Source organism: Stegostoma tigrinum, chromosome 2 (genome assembly GCF_030684315.1).
Source record: "Stegostoma tigrinum isolate sSteTig4 chromosome 2, sSteTig4.hap1, whole genome shotgun sequence".
Lineage (NCBI taxonomy): Eukaryota > Metazoa > Chordata > Chondrichthyes > Orectolobiformes > Stegostomatidae > Stegostoma > Stegostoma tigrinum.
This window is the reverse complement of record NC_081355.1, coordinates 9,387,798-9,404,844: the sequence shown is the minus strand read 5'-3', so window position 1 is coordinate 9,404,844 and position 17,047 is coordinate 9,387,798. Positions and strand designations below refer to the sequence as shown.

At 42.9% G+C, this 17,047-nt stretch overlaps 1 protein-coding gene across 1 annotated transcript; it reads right to left on the bottom strand.

Annotated features, from left to right (window-relative positions):
* Positions 1–1,627: 1,627 nt before the first annotated feature.
* Positions 1,628–15,287, bottom strand: prlh2 (prolactin releasing hormone 2). The gene is made up of 3 exons (XM_059652171.1): positions 15,153–15,287; positions 7,869–8,041; positions 1,628–2,421 (listed from the first exon to the last, which is right to left on the bottom strand). The coding sequence occupies exons 2-3, from the start codon at positions 7,993–7,995 to the stop codon at positions 2,231–2,233; spliced, it is 318 nt and encodes a 105-aa protein (XP_059508154.1). The 5' UTR covers positions 7,996–8,041; positions 15,153–15,287; the 3' UTR covers positions 1,628–2,230.
* Positions 15,288–17,047: the final 1,760 nt, after the last annotated feature.

Here is a 17,047-nt window from a genome sequence, read left to right as displayed (position 1 = left end):
GCCTCTGTGTGAAAAAGCTGCCCCTCAGGTCCCTTTTAAATCTTTCTCCTCTCTCTTTAAAAAATGTGCCCGCTAGTTCTGAACTCCCCCACCCTGGGGAAAAAGACCTCTGCTATTCTCCTTCTCAGTGCCCCGCATGATTCTATAAACTTCGATAAAAGTCACACTGAAATTAATGATAGCACCACTAAATCCAGCCCCAAAATCAGGCTCGGTGAGACACGATAGAACAAGGGGATCGGGTGGGTGGGTAACTGGCTGGTCGTGCAGGGATGCCAACAGTGTGGGTTCATTTCCTGTGCCAGGTGAGGTTACTATGAAGGTCTTTCCTCCTCAACTCCTGCCCTTGCCTGAGGTTAAACCACCACCCAGTCGTCTCACTAATGAGAAGAGAGCAGCCCTATAGTCTGCTCGGACTCTCGTGACTTCATCTATTACTTACACCAATCACATGAAAGCAGCTCACCATCAGCTCTGAAAAGCAGTTAGGGATGGCAAACACACACTGACCTAGCCGGCAACACCACCATTCTGTGAAAGAATTCTTTGAAAAGTTTCGAGGCCGTTAGGGAAATTTTTCTGCACCAACCGCATATCTTTTAAAATAAAGTTTAATCGGATCCATAAGATACATATTGTTGCCTCCCTGGTACATGAGTGAAGGACATCTTGGAATGTGCAAGGATCCTCTTTTAATATCTATGGTTTCTTTCTTACATTTCCATTGAAATTAATGGGTTTGAAATGTCAAGTGGTTTCTATCATGGGCAGGAGATCCGTAGGCAATTGCAGACATAGCACTGCAGGTAACGCTTTTGCTCTTGAGTTAAAAGGTTGTGGGTTTACGTCCCACTCTGGAGACTTGAACATGTAACCTCAGTGCTGAGACTGCACTGAGGAAGTGATCACTGTCAAAGATGCATTCCTTAAGATGTAATATCAAATGAAAGCCCTGGCCATCTCAGCCTTTTTAGTTTGATGATGAAAGTAAACCCTCTTATTTTGAAAGTCATCCGCATGTGCTAGCCAAGTTTTAAACCTCAACCAGCATCACTGGGAAGCAGAAGATCTGGCCATTACCACATTAGTGCAGGTGGGAGTTTACTGTGGGCAAGTTGGTTGCCATTGACACTTCATGACTACAGCTCAAAGTTAATTCCTTCTCCACAAGAGTACTTTGGGGCATGCTGATGTTGTGATAGGTGCAACAAAAGTGACCATCTTTGTTATGTGATAGCATTTTTTTAAATATTTGCTCACATTGACTAACCACAAGTGTGGAACACTTCGAATGCAAGTTAATTCCAGGTCCCAGATGAGGCAGTGACTTGTTCATTAAATCACGCATTGGAAAGAAGATTCAGAATTTGCTAGTTAACTGTTATTATTAAAACCCTATCAGCATTTTCCAACCTATCAGAATCAACAGGAAATGCAGAAAGTTAGGAAGAAGGCCTGAAACACATCCCAGCTGACATTAAAGGATCTATGTGAAGTATTCAGCAAATCTTGCATTGTTTCTTAGCAAACAAGAGCACACTTTACATTAAACCACGCTACTGTGACATTTCTACGTGGATAACACATAGCTTTCCGTATATAATTAACAAAATTAGACAGACACCACTTTAATTTTAAAGAAAGTACTTGGTTGCAAGGTAACATATTTATTGTTGAAATGATAGATCAAATGTGGATAGTGATTAGCAACTTAAACTGAAGCGTTTATTTTTAAATTAATGTTAAATTTTTATATAATGTCCATAAATTCTGCATGATCACAATGAATGATATTTAGTATTTCTACACAGTTCCCATTAACAATTAAAAATAAATTGTGGATCGTTTTCCAATGTATTTAACAAAATAAATGGATAGAGCCAATCCTCTTACAGATATGCTCTTGCAGGACTTCCTCCTTAGTTAACGCTGTTGTTAAAATGTAAGAGATATTGGTTTAAAATTGCATTGAAATTCTAAGCAGATATTTGGAGTTTTTTTGGATCAAATTAGGACTTATACTGGATCACTTCTGGTGGCAAACATGGAGTGAGCATCGGTGGTTATAAGGTTAATCTGGTCTGTTCTGGATCATCTTTGCAGGGGAAGTGAACACACTAAGCTGAGAAGCAACTTGGTTTCAGAGTCAAGTGGGTAAATAATACAAAGTGTGAGGTAGGGAGGGAATTCTGCCATTGTTTCCCAGATGTGCACCTGGCGGCAGAGGTCGTTAGTAGGTATAGTCCCCTCCCATCTGCTGGTCGGAATCGAATGGATCCTGTTGCCTCAAAGCGTTCAGGATCAGCTCCAGGTTATTCACGTTCGGTCTCAGATTGCTGCTACTTTTCACCTGCCTCTTTCCGAAGCGCGAAATCGGTCGCACCCCACGAGCAATGTACCACCCCGGGTCAATTTTGGAATCTGTAAATGTACACAAATTTGATTGATGCATGCGATTTCTGATTTCAGAACAGCAATATAAAACGAGATACAGTTTTCTGTAAGTTGTTTCCACTTCGCTGCTTTTACCTGGTTAAATGGTTTTGTCTTTTATTGGGCGAAATAGAATGATGTGAGTTTACAGCCTCCCGCTGGTGGCTGGCCATGGCTTTGAGAAAACAGAAGCACACAAGGATGGAATGAGTTGGCGTTAGTGGTCAGCAGTCACCTCTACTTGACCAAGGGCAGAATTTTTCAGATGGTGATTATTACTTTAATCCTGGCTGCTATTTATCACATCATGGGACTCTAACTCTCTAAACGACAACACTTCAACAGCATCGCCAATCCACCCTACCACCCCTCGGGATGAAGACTTAAGTCAGACAGATGCCACCTACTCTGTTGGTTCAAGCACCAGCTGAGTGTTGGGTATTGCCAATCCCTGAAGAAGAGAAGAGATGGAACCGGGTAAGTCTAGGGAATTGATGGGGTACGCTCTTGAGAGGGGGCAGGGAGAGTGGTGTTGGAGGCATTGGAAGGGGATGACTTGGGTGGGGAGCCAGGTCATGAGAGGCCAGAGATGGGCGTCTCAAACAGAGAGTGTGGCCTTGTGGAGGGGACAGTGCCTCTGATAGGGGCAGAGAGAACCCTCAACGGAGATATCCCTCTGCCCAACATCAGTAAAAAGCTGCTGGGGCGTCCAACATGGGACCCACCGTGGGAGAAGGAACAGCGGTGACAGGATGAGATACTCAAGTAGTGATTCATTAGCCACTTACAAGCCTCAACAGGCCACAGAGTGGACAGCACACTGAACATCTTGTCCACCCAAGTAAAAAAGAGCAAAAACACAGGCGGGAGGGGCTCAGGGAATTAATAGGCCAAGGTGGGCTATGATTTTACTTTACAAGTTGACCCCCATCCCCCTCACTGCCTTGAAGGGGGGAGGTCTGTAAACCTCATCCAGTGAATCAAACCTAGTCCGTGTTAATGATATTGTTTCCTTTCCTGACATCTGGCAACAAAACATCATTTGAAATGACTTTTGATATATTCAGCCTGACCTTATATGGTAAATCTGCCCTTGTTTCAGCTTGTTGCTGGCAGCGACCCGCTGTCCAAAATCATGGAGTACATGCAACATCAAGAAGCAAACACCCTTTCACTGGCCAAACGACCCATCTTGAACATCCATGCAAGACAGTGGAGAGCTCTCAACCAAATCTATGCAGGGCCCGAGCAAAGCAACAACCAGCTCCACCCAATGGAAGAGATGAGGGGGTGGCTCGAGATGTCGTTGTGGCCATGAGTCCCAGACCATGAAGTGCAAACCCTCAACCCCACCCAGAGGTATCCACTGGAGGGGTCACCTCACTACTCCATTCAGCATCTCAAGAAACCACTGAATGGACATATTAGACATCTCGTTCTAAACAGTTCCTGCCCTGCCATAGAGGTAAGCAAGAAATAACAAGAGTTGATGTGATGTATTGAAAAGGAGATGACACTAATTTACCAGAGGGGTCTTCTGAGCTTTTTTTTGTTCATTCACGGGATGAGGGCATTGCTGGCCTGCTAAACATTTATTTCCCAATCCTACAGGACAGTTGAGGGCCACATTGCTATGGGTCTGGAGTCACATGGACCAGGTTAGTGAGCCAGAGATAATAGGAACTGCAGATGCTGGAGAATCCCTTCGGGTCTAGGCCCAAAACGTCAGCTTTCCTGCTCCTGAGATGCTGCTTGACCTGCTGTGTACATCCAGCTCCACACTTTATTATCTCAGGTTAGTGAACCAGACTGGTTTTCCAACAACTATCAACGGATTCATGGTCATCATTAGACTCTTCATTCCAGATTTTTATCAAATTCAAATTCCACCATCTACCACGGCAGGGCTCAAACCCCAATTTTCAGAATTTTACCTGGGTCTCTGGATAAGCAGTCCAGCGATTATACCGCCAGGCTATCATCTCTCCCTGTTTGATGTTAGAACTTAAGGGAAGTTTCCCCTCTATCCTCTGTGCAAACCCATCTCTTAAAATAAAAGGTTATTTCTCTGATTAGGGCAATTACAGCCAGAAGGGTCTGAGGAAGGGTCACCAGTCCCGAAACGTTAACTCTGTTTTCTCCTTCACTGATGCTGCCAGACCTGCTGAGCTTTTCCAGCAACTTTGTTTTTGTTCAAACAGAACCCTGTACTGGATTGTACACATTTAACCTTCTGAGGGATTGTTCTAAAAGATGTGAACTCCAGTGAAGAATATCAAGCAAACGAGTGTTTACTTATCATAGGATACTTCTAGCAGAGGTCAGAAATCATTACAATGTCATATACGATAATCTCAGGATAACATGCAACTTTTTAAGACTGAAATAAGGAGGAATTTCTTCACTCAGAGGTGGTGAATACTCGAATTTCTTTACCCTGGATGCTGTGCAAGCTCAGCCATCAAGTATATTCAAGGCAGAAATTGGAGGATTTCTGGAGGCCTATAACATTAAATAATGAGGAGAGAGAGCAGGAAAGTGGCATTGATGAGGTGGTCACTGATCTAGAATAGGATGAATGGCCTCCTTGTGTTCCCATGTGGCTAATGTAGATTTGTATTGTCCAAAATATTAAGAGATTTGAGGCAAGAACGCGTACAGAGTTAGATTGTAGGTCAGCCATGATCTCATCGATTGATGAAAAATGTTCAAGTGGCTAAATAGCCTGCCCTTACTCCTAGGCAGATGCATTACACAGCATAGAAGGAAGTGTTTAGTCCATCTTGTCTGTATTGGCTTTTTGAAAGAACTACCAGGTTAATCCCACTTGCTAGCTCATTCCCTTGAGCCCTGTAAATTTTCCTTTTCCACTGCATAGTTACTATTGAATCTGCTGCCACCAATATTTCAGTTTGTGCATTCCATGTCAGCCTGGGATCTCTGCCAGTTTTCTTAAACGTGTCCTCTGGATATGCCCATCTGTTAAAGGAAACTCTTCCACTTCCATCACTCTACCAAAATCCCACTGCTACATCACCTGAAGAAAGTATGTCATGTATTAGATGTTATGTTCCATATGACATGTCTTCAACCTCAATGCGAGTTGCTTATAGTTCTGTCAAAACCATTGCAACACGAATATATTCTTCTGTGAGATCAGATCATTGTTGATATGGCACAGTGGCTCAGTGGTTAGCACTGTAGTCTCACAGGCCAGGGACTCCACTTCAATTCCATGCTCGGGTGACTGTGCGGAGTTTGCACATTCTCCCCGTGTCTGTGTGGGTTTCCTCTGGGTGCTCTGGTTTCCTCCCACAGTCCAAGATGTGCAGGCTAGGTGGATTAGCCATGGAAAATGCAAAGTTACTGGAATGGGACAAATGGTATTGGGTGGGATGCTCTTCGGAGGATTGGTGTGGAATGGTCTGTTTCCACACTGTAGGGATTCTATTCTATATTGGAAACTACATCAAAATGAATTAAACTTCCCATTTCTTCAGTGATGTGAATTCATTATGATAAAATCCAGAGGTCCAAACAATAAACAACAAATCAAGCCAAGTTATAAAACAAATTGGAAGATGATTGATGCTGGGTTCATTTACCCCAGAGAGACAGGAAGTGTGAAGGAAATAGAGATACCTAGAGGAAATTCAATGTCAAATCAATTCTAGCTCCTGAATATTTAAATTTATCTAAACAAATATTTGTTAAGCTGATGTGCTGGACATGGAAGTAAGTAGGCAGGAGACAGTTTAGGGTTATTAGAGAAGTGGGGGTCAGTTAGCTCAGTTGGCTGGATAGGTGATTTGTATTGCAGATTAACGTCAACATGGATGCCATTCCTGTATCACCCATGGTTACCATAAATGTCCCACCTTGTCGCCCTCACACCTCACCCGAGGTGTGGTGACCCTCAGGTTGAACCACCCCCAGCCATCTCTCTCTGATAGAGTCGACCTCTGGGACTATGGTGACTTTACTTACTCGAGAGGTGGTGAAAATGTTGAGCAGGTCTTCAGATCAGGGTAGGTGCAGAGTGTCAAAAAAAGACAGAAAAAAATGCGAAGGTATGTACTGAGTGCCAGCACAGGTCAACACTGGTGTGAGTCAAGTCCCTAGTTACATGGAGAAGGAAACTCATTTCCAAACATTTAATGAATGAGGTGAGCTGATGGGCTGAGGAGTGGCAGACCGAGTTTAATTTAGATAAATCTGAGGTGTTGCATCTTGTAAAGAAAATCAGGGAAGGACTGAACACTTGACGGTAAGGTCCTGGGGAGTGTTGCTGAACAAGGAGATCCTGGGGTGCAGACTCATTGTTTCTTGAATGTGGGGTAGACAGGATGGTGAAGAAGGCATTTGGTATGCTTGCCTTTATTGGTCAGTGCATTGAGTATAGGAGTTGGGAGGTCATGTTGCAGCTGTAGAGGACATTGGTTAGACCACTTGTGGAATACTGTGTTCAATTCTGTTCTCCCTGCTACTGGAAAGATATTGTTAAACTTGAAAGGGCACAGAAAAGATTTACAAGGATGTTGCCAGGGTTGGAGGGTTTGAGCTATAGGGAGAGGCTGAATAGACTTGGGTTACTTTCTCTGGAGTGTCAGAGGCGGAGGGGTGACCTTTTAGAGGTTTATAAAATCATGAGGGGCATGGATAGGATGAATAGCCAAGGTCTTTTTCCCAGGGTAGAGGAGTCCAAAACTACAGGGCACAGATTTAAGGTTAATGGGGAAAGATTTAAAAGGGACTTAAGGGGAAACTTTTTCACGCTGGGGGTGGTGAGTGTATGGAATGAGTTGTCAGAGGAAGTGGTGGAGGCTGGTACAATTACAACATTTAAACGGCATCTGCATGGTTATATGAATAGGAAGGGTTTAGAGGGATATGGGCCAAATGCTGGCAAATGGGACTAGATTAATTCAGGATAGGTAGTCGGCACGGATGGGTTGTACTGAAGGGTCTGTTTCCATGGTGTACATCTCTATGACTCTCTAACCTCCAGTCAATTATAACCTGAATGAAACCTTGTAGAGAATTGGACACATCAGTTTGTTACACAGTGTTGTGAAATATTCCATTAAATTCCAGATGCAGGTATAAAATCTGCTTAATATAAAGCCAAATACAGAGCCCCTTAGTTTGTTTAGGAATGGCAAATAGTCCAAAATAAACATAAGATGACTTTTCAGAGATAGGTGCATGTAGAATTTCAGCAAATGGGAAAAAAATGCAATGGAACTCAAGTTTGAATGTTGCTACTTCCAGGCTAATATCTTATAATAACTTCATTTATGATAGTAAAGGGGGGAATGGGTGAGATACATGACCTTCACGCTCATTCAATTCCAACAGTTACACCCTGCATTCTCCATTATTTGTTCAGACCCACTGAATGGTCCTTTAATAGTTTGCGGAGTTTTGGTGCTTACGTCTGATGCTGATTTGATGGCTCAGTCCCTTGCTCTGGGCAGCGTTGACAATCATGGATGTGAAGAGCAGTGCCATGCAAATAACCACCAGCCTCACTTTCCTCTGCTGTCTTTGTTGTTGATCCATGAGATCCTGTGGGCTGCACAAGGTGCGGATCAACGTAGCTCTGAAGCTGTAGACAAACAGGAGACTTCTTTTAATCAAAGAAACATCCACCTTTATTGAAAGTTTTCATTAACAGTCTTTGCTCAGAACTTTGAGTGCAGGAATTGAGATGTTATGTTAAGGTTGTACAGGATGTTGGTCAGGCCTCTTCTGGAGTACAGTTGTGGTCGTACTGTTAGAGGAAGGATATTATTAAACTGGAGAGCGCTCAGAAGAGATTTATAGAACATAGAACAATACAGCGCAGAACAGGCCCTTCGGCCCTCGATGTTGCGCCGACCTGTGAACTAACCTAAGGCCCTCCCCGACACTATCCCATCATTATCCATATGCTTATCCAAGGACTGTTTAAATGCCCTTAATGTGGTTGAGTTAACTACATTGGCAGGCAGGGTGTTCCACGCCCTTACCACTCTGAGTAAAGAACCTGCCTCTGACGTCTGTCTTAAATCTATCACCCTTCAATTTGTAGCTATGCCCCCTCGTACAAGCTGAAGTCATCATCCTTGGAAAAAGACTCTCACTGTCCACTCTATCTAATCCTCTGATCATCTTGTATGTCTCTGTTAAATCCCCTCTTAGCCTCCTTCTCTCCAATGAGAACAGACCCAAGTCCCTCAGCCTTTCATCATAGGGCTTGCGCTCCAGACCAGGCAACATCCTGGTAAATCTCCTCTGCACCTTTTCCAATGCTTCCACATCCTTCCTGTAATGGGGTGACCAGAACTGCACGCAATATTCCAAGCAAGGCCGCACTAGCGTTTTGTACAGTTGCAGCATGACATCACAGTTCCGGAACTCAATCCCTCTCCCAATAAAACCTAGCACACCGTAAGCCTTCTTAACAGCACTATCAACCTGGCTGGCAACTTTCAGGGATCTATGTACATGGACACCAAGACCCCTCTGCATATCCACACTACCAAGAATCTTTCCATTGACCCGGTATTCTGCCTTCCTATTACTCCTCCCAAAGTGAATCACCTCACAGTTATCCTTATTAAACTCCATTTGCCACCTTTCAGCCCAATTCTGCAGATTATCCAAGTCTCCCTGCAACCTGCAACATTTTTCCACACTGTCCACCACTCCACCGACTTTAGTATCACCTGCAAACTTACTAACCCATTCACCTATGCCTGCATCCAAGTCATTTATAAAAATGACAACAGCAGTGGTCCCAAAACAGATCCTTGAGGCACACCACTCGTGACCTGACTCCAGGCTAAATATTTTCCATCAACCACCACTCGTTGCCTTCTTACTTCTAATCCAAACTGCTAAATCTCCCTCAATCCCGTGCCCTTGTATTTTCTCCACTAGCCTACCATGTGAAACCAGGAATTTACCAGGATGTTGCTGGGAATGGAGGGTTTGAGTTGTAAGGACAGGCTGGATAGGCTGGGACATTTTTCACTGGAGCTGTAGGAGATTGAGAGGTGACCGTATCAAGGTTTATAAAATAATGAGGGGTATAGATAAGGTGAACGACTGGTGTATTTTTCCCAGGTTGGGGGACTTCAAGACTAGGGGCATATTTATTAAGGTGAGAGGAGAAAGATTCAAAAAAGACATGAGAGGCATTTTTGTTTTTACACAGATGGTGGCTCATGTGTGGAATGAACTTCCTGAGGAAGTGGTGGATGTGGGGACAATTACAACATTTAAAAGACATTTAGGTCATGTTTGGAGGGATAAGGGCCAGATGCAGCTAGGTGGGACTAGTTTAGTTTGGGATTATGATTGGCATGGATGGGTTGGATTGAAGGGTCTGTGTTTCCGTGCTGTATGGTTCTATGACTCGTGTTCTGAAAATAATTTCCTAAAGATTTTTGGTAATAGTTGGAGTGTGTTATTAATGATTGCTATTTAATCTCGCTGGAATTTCTAAATTAATTGCAGTGTGTGATAGGGTGGTTGTAAATAAAATACTTCCCTGAGCTAGTGAGTCCAGAAGCAGGGGACACAATCTCCGACTAACTTAAGCTATTGATATCTGAGATGAGGAGGAATTACTTCTCTCAGAAGATGGTTCATCTTTGGAATTCTCTACCCCAGACAGCAGTGAAACTCAGTCACAGAGCTGATTCAAGGCAGAAGTTGATAGATTTCTGAACAATTAAAGGCACAGAGGGATACAGAAATAGTGTGGGTAATGGCATTGATGTAGACAATCAGCTAGGATCTAAATGAATGATGGAGAGGCTCGATGGGCAGAATGGCCCACTCCTGATCCTATGTCCCTAAGCTCCTCGTGATGTATACATGCACCCTGGTTAAAAATAAGCAATTGAGAAAATTATGAGCTTATTTTGCATTCTGTATAATTTCATTTTCTCAAACTAGATGGAGTACAAAGCAGACTGCCCCCATTAACTGTTCTGTACTACAACTCAACACTAATTAATATCAAAGTATTATGAATTCAATGGAGCAGTCCGCTATATACTGCAGGTTAGTTTCGATTTTCTCACGATGGAAATTATTTGTGGCCACTTATTAGAGGTCCTTCTCCAGTCCTCCAGCTCCTGATTCATTAAACTTCCTCTCTGTTCACTTTATACTTTTGGAAACATTCATTAGGTCATGTCATGTGATGTCAATCCCTATTTGCCGTTTCAAATGGACAGAAAATATAACACATCATTGGACAAAGTGTTCTCCCAGTGTGCTAATCAATATTATGCCATACTCCATGTCTCTATGAATAAATTACCCAATGATCGCTCTTCTCATTGTTGCTTGTGGAAATCTCTTGTGCACAAATTAGCGACAGTTCCCTTCATCATCACTTAATCAAAATACTGAAGCTCCCTGTCTAATGGTCCGAGGTTTATACCTCAGACAGGAGGAGTTTATATGGCTCACTACTATCTTCATAATTAGGAATGAACAATAACTTCTGCCAGCAACATCTACATCCCATATATATATAGCAGAAGTAAATACGCAGCTTAGTCTGTACAATCTTCCCTCCAACATTATGCTTTGGCTGAGGCCATGGTTCATAAGCGAACTTTGTGTATCAGATTCCTGAACCTGATCCCAGGGTGTTAATATGAATGACCAGTTTCGTAGGTGAGTGGCAAATGACTGCAGCACTGACCATCAGGGAACTGATTTACATGCTGTCTAGCTTCTTTAGGCCAAAGTGTGGAGAGTTAAACACAACCACATTTTACAATTGGATTAAATCTATTTTTTTTCCCTCAGCTGGAATGAATATGCATATCTTAGCCTCATTCTGTTTGTTGCATTTTTACTATTTAGAACAGGGCTTCCCAAAGTGGGGATTGTGATCCCAATTGGGGCTGTGAGCTCCAAGGCAGCAATGGTGCTCAGACAGAGTGAATATACAAGACACAGCTTTAATTCAAGCAAGTTGTGCAAACCGAGATACACAATACGTCCCCAAGGTCTCGCTCCTACCCCAGCACAAATGGTAGACAGTACCAGCATTTTAAAACAAAACCCATGACATCTCCCTGTAACTCTATTCCCTCTCTACTCCACCTTTCGCCCTGCCTTTGCAGATTTACTCCTCTACCCTCTAATCTTATGGGTTTGCTGATCCTACCCATTCCCTGTGATCTTACCACTCTCACTAAGGGGTCGTAGTAATTATCCAGCCTTGACATTGGGTTCCGGTGGGACCCCTGATTTAGAGCTATGCTGGCAGGTACCTGAAATATCCAGTAAATGCCCTGAAAACACTTCTTTGTATCTAAAGAGATCATTTTAAGATTGTTCTGATTTTGAGGAATTTCAGACATTTTCCAGGTCGTGTTCAGAAATATCTGCAGCCTTTCAAATGTATTATGTTTCTTGTTGATTATATTCATTATCCTTTGCTACTCACTGAGCAAACTGTCACATACTGAGCATGGAATAATTTCTTGCTGGGGGCACACAGGATCGAAACCTTGTATTAGAAGGTGAAGGGTAAATCATTCTACTCTGGCTGCCTAGTACATACAAATACACAACATGATACATAGCAAACGTTAATACTGTTGCAGAATTTAATGCAGTGAGTTTTCTATTCACCACACGGTAATTTTGGAAGGATCTCTAAGCAAAACTGCCAATTTGTGGCTAATTTTGCATTTTGGGCCTTATGACCTTTCAAGTTTGTGTTGAATCTGGCCCAAATATTTTTACTCCAAAGGGGTCTTCTGGTCACAGTCCACACAAAGCCCAACGATGAAAAAAACAAGTAAATTAGCACAGAATTAAATCCTGCTTGATATTAACATACGCATTCAGTAAAACGTGTTATGCGACCTGACTAATTCAGTACTTGGGATCACAACAGACCTGTAAAAGGATTTCCACAGGTTAAAATTACATTGTTGATCCAAACAAAATTCTTTGGTTCTTAAAGAAGTGTTTAATGCTGCTTCAGATGGGCTAGTTTCGCCAGGAACACCAGGTGCTGTTTCAAGCTGGAAGGAAATGTGCTGATGGAAACATACTCCAGCCAGAGGGGAAATGGGTGCCTGAAATTCTCTGATTTTGGTGGTGATAGCAGTAAACCCGCAACTTACTTAAAAGTTACCTGGATCTGTCCCTGTAGCGCTGTAACCTGTAACATGACAGACCAGGCATTGGAAGTTGGGATTACAAGGACAGTAGTAGTCTTTTTTTTGGGAATAAAATCCCACTTCATATCAACATAAACTTGCATTCAGATGTGTTATTTGTTATGATTAATTCAGTACCTAGAATCACAACAGGATTTTCACAGGTTAAGATTACACTGTTGTAATGAGCTGAAATGCCTCTAACTCCGCCATTATTTTTCTATTGCTTCTATGGTGACTTCAGCTTCCCTGTTTATTTTCTGCGTTAGCCACAGGTGTGTTTCTGAGACGTGGAAATAAACCATTGTGATTTCCACAGAGAGGATCAAGATCTTTGCCCCATACACAAATGCATGTTCCTTTCTCTCAGAGGGCAAAAACCTGAGGAGATTGTCAACTCCATCCTATCATTTCACCTCCTAAAGGTAGCAGAAGAGTTTGAACAAGTTACTCTGCACCAGGCACTCAGTTCTAAGTGCTGATACTGCCACTGTCAAACTGTAATAGTTTGTAACAAGTGCTGTGACACTTAATTTCGCCATGGGCACTATGAATACATCCAATGTGACAGGCCAGTGTTCCCAACAGAATTGATTTACAGTCAATGAAAACTAAAACAGTGCTAACAATTTGAGATTGCTATCATTCGTCCGAACTCTTTCTCTTTCTCTCTCTCTCCTTTTCTCCACAGAAGTGATCTAACCTGCTGAGTGTTTCCAGAATTTTCAGTTATTTCAAACCCACATTTTGATCTGTGAGACTGGATGGATACAAGCCAGATATTTTATGAGTTGGTACCAGCAATGATCGAATATTTCCAAATACTCTAATGCCAGCCCTTCCAAAACATAACCTGCTGTCACCTGTACCATCTTATTCATGAACGCAAAGTATTTTTTTTCCACAACTGTGCAAATGGTTTGCATTGTAATTTGGAAAAATATGCTGCTTTCGTAAAGAAATGATCCCACTACGCACACACAAAAAAACTAATTCTTCATCAAAGCATTCTTTGGAGATAATAAAATGTGAGGCTGGATGAACACAGCAGGCCCAGCAGCATCTCAGGAGCACAAAAGCTGACGTTTCGGGCCTAGACCCTTCATCAGAGAGCTCTCTGATGAAGGGTCTAGGCCCGAAACATCAGCTTTTGTGCTCCTGAGATGCTGCTGGGCCTGCTGTGTTCATCCAGCCTCACATTTTATTATCTTGGATTCTCCAGCATCTGCAGTTCCCATTATCACTGATACATTCTTTGGAGAGCCAACTTTTGTGTCGTTTCTAGATAGGCTTCAGAATCAACAGTTCAGTGCTGAGAATCATAGAGTTCCTGCTGTGTGGGAGCAGGCCATTTGGCCCAACAAGTCCACACTGACCCTCTGAAGAACAGCCCATTCACCTACCCCTGCATATCCCCTGGCTAACCCACTTAGCCTGCATGCTACAGGACAATTTAGCATGGCCAATCCACCTAAGCTGCACATTTTTGGACTGTGGGAGGAAACCAGAGCACCCGGAGGAAACCCATGCAGACACAGGGAGAATGTGCAGACTCTACACAGACAGTCACCCCAGGGTGGAATTGAACTCAGGTCCCTGCCCCAGGTGAGGCAGCAGGGCCAGCTGCGTGTAGTGGGATCATTCCTTTAAGAAAGCAATATATTTTTCCAAATTACCATGCAATCCATTTGCACAGGAGTGAAAAAATGCTTTGAGTTCACTAATAAGATGATGCCAGTCAAGAGATAGGGAAGGTCTCTGAAAAAGATGTCACGTGCAAGTTGAAATTTACCCTTCCATACAATCAGTAGCCTTACCCCCCCTGGGTGGGTGAACCATTAGGTCTGTCGATTATTGCCTAACATTTTTTTAACCTGGAGGGTCAAACTGCCTGTGTGCTTTTTAACAAAATAACGACAGCCCACATAACGTGAAATTTGAACTGTACCAAAAATCTGACCAGGCAGAATAGGAATTAAGGATAAATGTAAAAGTTAATAAACACTCCTAAATGGCAGACCCTGTTGGTTAATGTGAACCAGCAGAAAATCATTCTGATTGCAGATGGGGGGCTGTTTGGATGAAAAATGAAAGACTTGCCTTTTGTCCTCAAGGATGGAGTGACATAAAACAAGTTAAAAAATGAGAATACACAGTTACCTAGAAAAGAAGTCAATCGATAAAATAGTTTATGGATGGATGCTACTGGAGCTCACGTGTTGTTCAGAACTTGTAGCTGTAAATGAAACTTGAATGCCCTTTCAGAGAAAATGAGTATTGATTACACAAGTTACAACACAGGGACAGCTCAGTCATTGGCTGGAAATTATACCCGCTGATGAACAAGCAGAAAACACTGGCTTGGATCGACACATAATGTGAGGGACAAAACCGAACAACAGAAAGGATTTCCACAGGAATAGAATTCACAGGCAGACAGATTGTGAAGTGCACCCAATGCAGTCAAAGTTGCTTTCAGCAAAATGCAAACTACCCATTCCGCTCCCAAGCTACAAGTTACGGCAGTGTCCTTACCGTCCTCCAACCGGTCTCTGCAGAAGGGGCTGTGTGTTGCTGCTCTGAGTCCATGCGGGCTTGTGCGAGGGTCTTTTATAGTTGCAATCTCCTTGAAGGTGGGAAGCTAAAGTGCGTCAGCAGGACGTTTTGAAATGCCCACTGAGTTGCAATGACTGATAGTTCAGTGAGAGTGAAGTCTCTCACTTGCAAACACGTCCTGCTGCGCTTTATCAGAACCTGGGTGACAAGTGAAGCAGCCAAGATAAACTGTTTAAAAAAAAACAGATAAATTCAAAGTGGGGGAGGCAAGTACATCAGTAAATTATCTGTAAGTAGGTTTGGTCTGGCGTCAATCCAACTACATCGCTATGTATTACTATTGATTTTTTTTAATCTCTTTTGTTTTCCGTCATCTAAATTTGTAAAGAACAGATACGACATTCACCCACAAAACTTTCACAGTTCAGGAAACGAACGCCGGAAAAGTTGTCGAGAATGGAAGAGAACTGACTAATTCATTGTATCAATGATTAATTTATTGAACGTTCTCCATGGATTTAAGCTCTAGCTCTACTTTAATGCTTAATGTTAAGTGAAATGATATGAGGTGGCATTGAAAAAAAGCGGAAAGCACAGGACGAGGTGACAAGTCAGCCCATCCTGAGCTCTGGAGCAGTTTTTCGAAAGAGCCTATCAGTCCCCACTCCCCTGCACTTTTCGTGTAGTATTGCGACTTCATCTTCCCTTTTTTTTCCTGAAACTTCCTACTGAACCTTCTTCTTTTAGGTAACGTGACCCAGATCACAACAATCTTCCAGAGGTAACAAGCTGGATGAACACAGCAGGCCAAGCATCATCTTAGGAGCACAAAAGCTGACACTTCGTGCCTAGACCCTTCATCAGAAATGAGGGAGGGGAAGAGGGTTCAACCTGGCCTGCTGTGTCCCTCTAGCTCCACAACAATCTTCAATGTGGTTTTACACATTCATGGGTTCCGTGCCTCATTGGCGGGGCTACTGTTGGCCATCCCTAACTGACCTCGAACGAGTGGCTTGCTAGATCATCCCAGAGTGCAGTTAAAGTTAACCACATTGCTGAAAGTCTGGACCCACATGTATGTCAGACCTGGTAAGGATGGCAGGTTTCCTAAAGTGCATTAATGAACCGATGAGTTTTTACTACAATTCAGGTTCAATTTCCACCCTTAGTTGACTGTCTGTGTACAATTTGCAAGTTCTTCCCATGCCTGTGTGGGTTTCCTCTGTGTGCTCTGGTTTCCTCCCATTTTCCAAAGATGTACAGTTTAAATGGTTGGCCGTGCTAAATTGCCCCGTAGCATCCAGGGACATGCAGGCTGGGTGGGTTACTGGGATAGGGATGGGGAGAGAAAGGTGTGGGTCTGGATGGGATGCTGTTCAGAGGGGCAGTGTGTAATCGGTGGGCCAAATGACCTGCCTCCACGTTGGAAGCATTCTATGAATTGACAACGTATACATTGGTTACTACCTTTTATTTACAGATTTTTTTAATTGACTTCAAATTTCACCACCTGCCATGTGGGGATTTGAACCGATGACTGGATTGGTCCTACAGTGCAATTCCCATCACACCACTACCTTCCCCCAACCTATGATGTTAAGGTCCCAGTGTTGGAATGGGGTTGGACAAGGTCGAAAGTCACACAACACCAGGTTACAGTCCAACAGGCTTTTTTGAAGACACAAGCTTTCAGAGTCTTGCTCACACTTTCTCTCTCTCCTTTCCCTGCACACACACACATGTATAAATCTATGGGGTGAATTTGCATTTACAGATTTGTAATTGCAGATACATTCTATTTTGTTCAAAAAGCAAACAATTTGGCATTTTATAAACTCCAACTCTGGAAATAAAACCAGCCTGACTCTGCGTTG

Bases quoted from the DNA above. Each gene is read 5' to 3' on its own strand.
- prlh2 (XM_059652171.1), bottom strand. From the start codon at position 7,995: ATGGATCAACAACAAAGACAGCAGAGGAAAGTGAGGCTGGTGGTTATT. The intron at 2,422-7,868 runs GTAAGCACCAAA...GTACATTTACAG, and splicing joins CCATCAAATCAGCATCAGAC to ATTCCAAAATTGACCCGGGG.